Source organism: Buceros rhinoceros, unplaced genomic scaffold (assembly GCF_000710305.1).
Source record: "Buceros rhinoceros silvestris isolate BGI_N320 unplaced genomic scaffold, ASM71030v1 scaffold13111, whole genome shotgun sequence".
In the NCBI taxonomy this organism is placed as follows: Eukaryota; Metazoa; Chordata; class Aves; order Bucerotiformes; family Bucerotidae; genus Buceros; species Buceros rhinoceros.
In genome coordinates, this window is record NW_010393788.1 from 54,520 (window position 1) to 56,816 (window position 2,297).

General features: G+C 48.9%; 1 protein-coding gene across 1 annotated transcript in view; it reads left to right on the top strand.

The window, feature by feature from the left end:
* LOC104501227 (ankyrin-2-like) overlaps window positions 1–2,297 on the top strand; it is a gene marked incomplete at its 5' end in the record, with an annotated part of 62,548 nt that overhangs the window by 54,214 nt on the left and 6,037 nt on the right. Inside the window, 3 exons of the mRNA XM_010145004.1 lie at window positions 349–480; window positions 1,002–1,148; window positions 1,637–1,919. Coding sequence (XP_010143306.1) covers window positions 349–480; window positions 1,002–1,148; window positions 1,637–1,919 — 562 coding nt within the window. The remainder of the gene's footprint in view (window positions 1–348; window positions 481–1,001; window positions 1,149–1,636; window positions 1,920–2,297) is intronic.

The window sequence follows — 2,297 nt, forward strand, 5'->3', positions numbered from 1 at the left end:
GGGTGGGGTAAATTGAGGTTTGTTTTTTTTTTTTTTGTTCGGACTTCCTTGACTAGCTGGGGTTCGATTTCAGCTGTGTTTGGTGAAGTTGACAGTTGCAGCAGTTAGTTAGTTAACCAGGTTTACTTTTTTTTCAGCTGTAGTTCCTAGACATTTTCTTTGTTTCAGTGAAACACGTCCTGGGCAGTAGCAGTATTTATTGTGCTTTTATCTAGCCCTATAAAATGCCAGACCAAAGTTTCTGACCTATTCAACTTTTCAGATCTGTTCGTGATCCCCTTGGCTGCCGACAGTGTAAGGGGGGAGAAAGACAAGGCTGTCGTGACAGAGATGGATTTCTTTTTTCAGAGCTGGCGAGAGAACTGGATTTCACCGAAGAGCAAATTCACCAGATCCGAATTGAAAATCCCAATTCACTCCAAGACCAGAGCCATGCCCTCCTCAAGTACTGGCTGGAAAGGGACGGGAAGCACGCAACAGGTTTGTGTCCAGTTACGGTCTGCTGACCTGCCCCCAGTTGGTCAGCTGAGGCGACACGTGTGTTAGACGCACCAGCAGAACATCTGGGTACAGTTCAGGCTCTGGAAAGAGTCAGTCAATCACCACAGGGCCAACCCAGCTTGGTTTAAAGCTGGTCTGGGTAACGCGGCCTGTCACAGGATTCTCTGAGAAGAGGAGGAGTTGTGTCTTGTGTTGTTCTGTGGAGGGCAAGGCAGAAGATGTTACAGCAAAGAAAGAGGGGACCAGCACCGAGGCTGCCTCTTCCCAAACTGAAAACTGTTCGGGGACGAAGGAATTTGCTAACGGGAAAGCCAGGAAGGGCTCTAATTTTACAGGCAGCCCTCCTGTTAGATTTCGGTTTGAAGCAGTGCTTCTAGGCACAGCTGTTCTTGACTCACGGTGTCCTATTGTCCCTCTCTGTCCTTTGCCTGGGAAACGGGGAAGAGTGCGTGCGTGGTTCTGAACAGGGTTTCACACACTGTGTCGTTCTAATGCCGCAGATATAAACCTTACCCAGTGTCTTACAAAAATCAACCGCATGGACATCGTTCACCTGATGGAGACCAGCGGCATAGACTCCACGCCGGGCCATGGCACTCGCACGTACGCAGAGATTGAGCAGATGATGGGGCTGGACCACAGCGAAGGTAACCTCTCCGGGGTGGGGGGGGTCCCAGTGACGCTGCTCTTCTGAGGCCGTTCACGCTTATGATGGATAGACAGAGCACTAGGGTCTCCTTTTCGACAGCACGGATAAGGAAGGTGGTCAGAAGGTGCCGCAGAGGCTTATGGCCAGTTGGTTGGGTTTATTTTTTTTTCCCCTTACACAAGTACTTTCAGAAAAGGTAAGAAGGTTGCATTAGCATTTGACAGAGAGTTAGTTGTAAAAGAAGAAAAGCTACTCCGTGCTTGGGGAAAACCCTTTGGATTCAGGTATCTAGGCTGCTGTGATTCTGCTGTGATGTGGGATGGCTGCAGCTTAACAGCTCAGTAGTGGAGATGATTAATGGTTGTAACCTGAAGAAACACCTCCAAACGATGTGAAATAAATAACGCTCTTTTCTGGACATGGTACTTTGACATCCTTCACTTAGTGCTGAATGACTGATGTTCCTCCTCTCTGTGTTTTTCACAGGGTTTTCTGCACTGCCCGATGAACTGTATAGGTCACGACCTAAGAGGGACGAACACCATAGGCAGTGTAAAGACAGCGAGCCAACGGAGCACCCTCCCATCGTCTCGGAGGAAGACGTGTCTGCCAGTTATTCTCCTTTCCAGGACAGCACTCCCAGGAGTGAGGCAGAACCACCCATGGCTGAGCTCCTGAGACAAGCACACAAGGACCACGCAGAAGTTGAAATCTCAGGGAAACCCCAAGATTCACCAGAAAAATCATCTGCTTCACACCAGGAACGTTTGTAAGTGTGCCAAGGCCCAAACGGACCCTGTGTGGACCAGGCTCTCGCTGCTCTGTGGCATCGCACGTGGCCCTGTGGGATCAGGCACTGCTGGGGCTGGTCTCTCACTCCTGTGCGCTGTTCCTAGAATATTTGCTCTAATACACACATATATATAATATTAGTTATGGGACTTGTCCCTGGCTGGAGTCTGCTGTGTTTCCTGCTCATTAATTACCAATCATGCTCATTACCCAGTGTTAACTGGCATTCATGCCCGCCCTCAAAACAATGTTAACAAACAAACAAACAAAAATATCTAAATTTCTATTAGTTCATGGGGCTCCAGAAATGCACAGAGCTGTTGGGCTCTTCTCCAGTCAGCTTCTCATGCCTGCT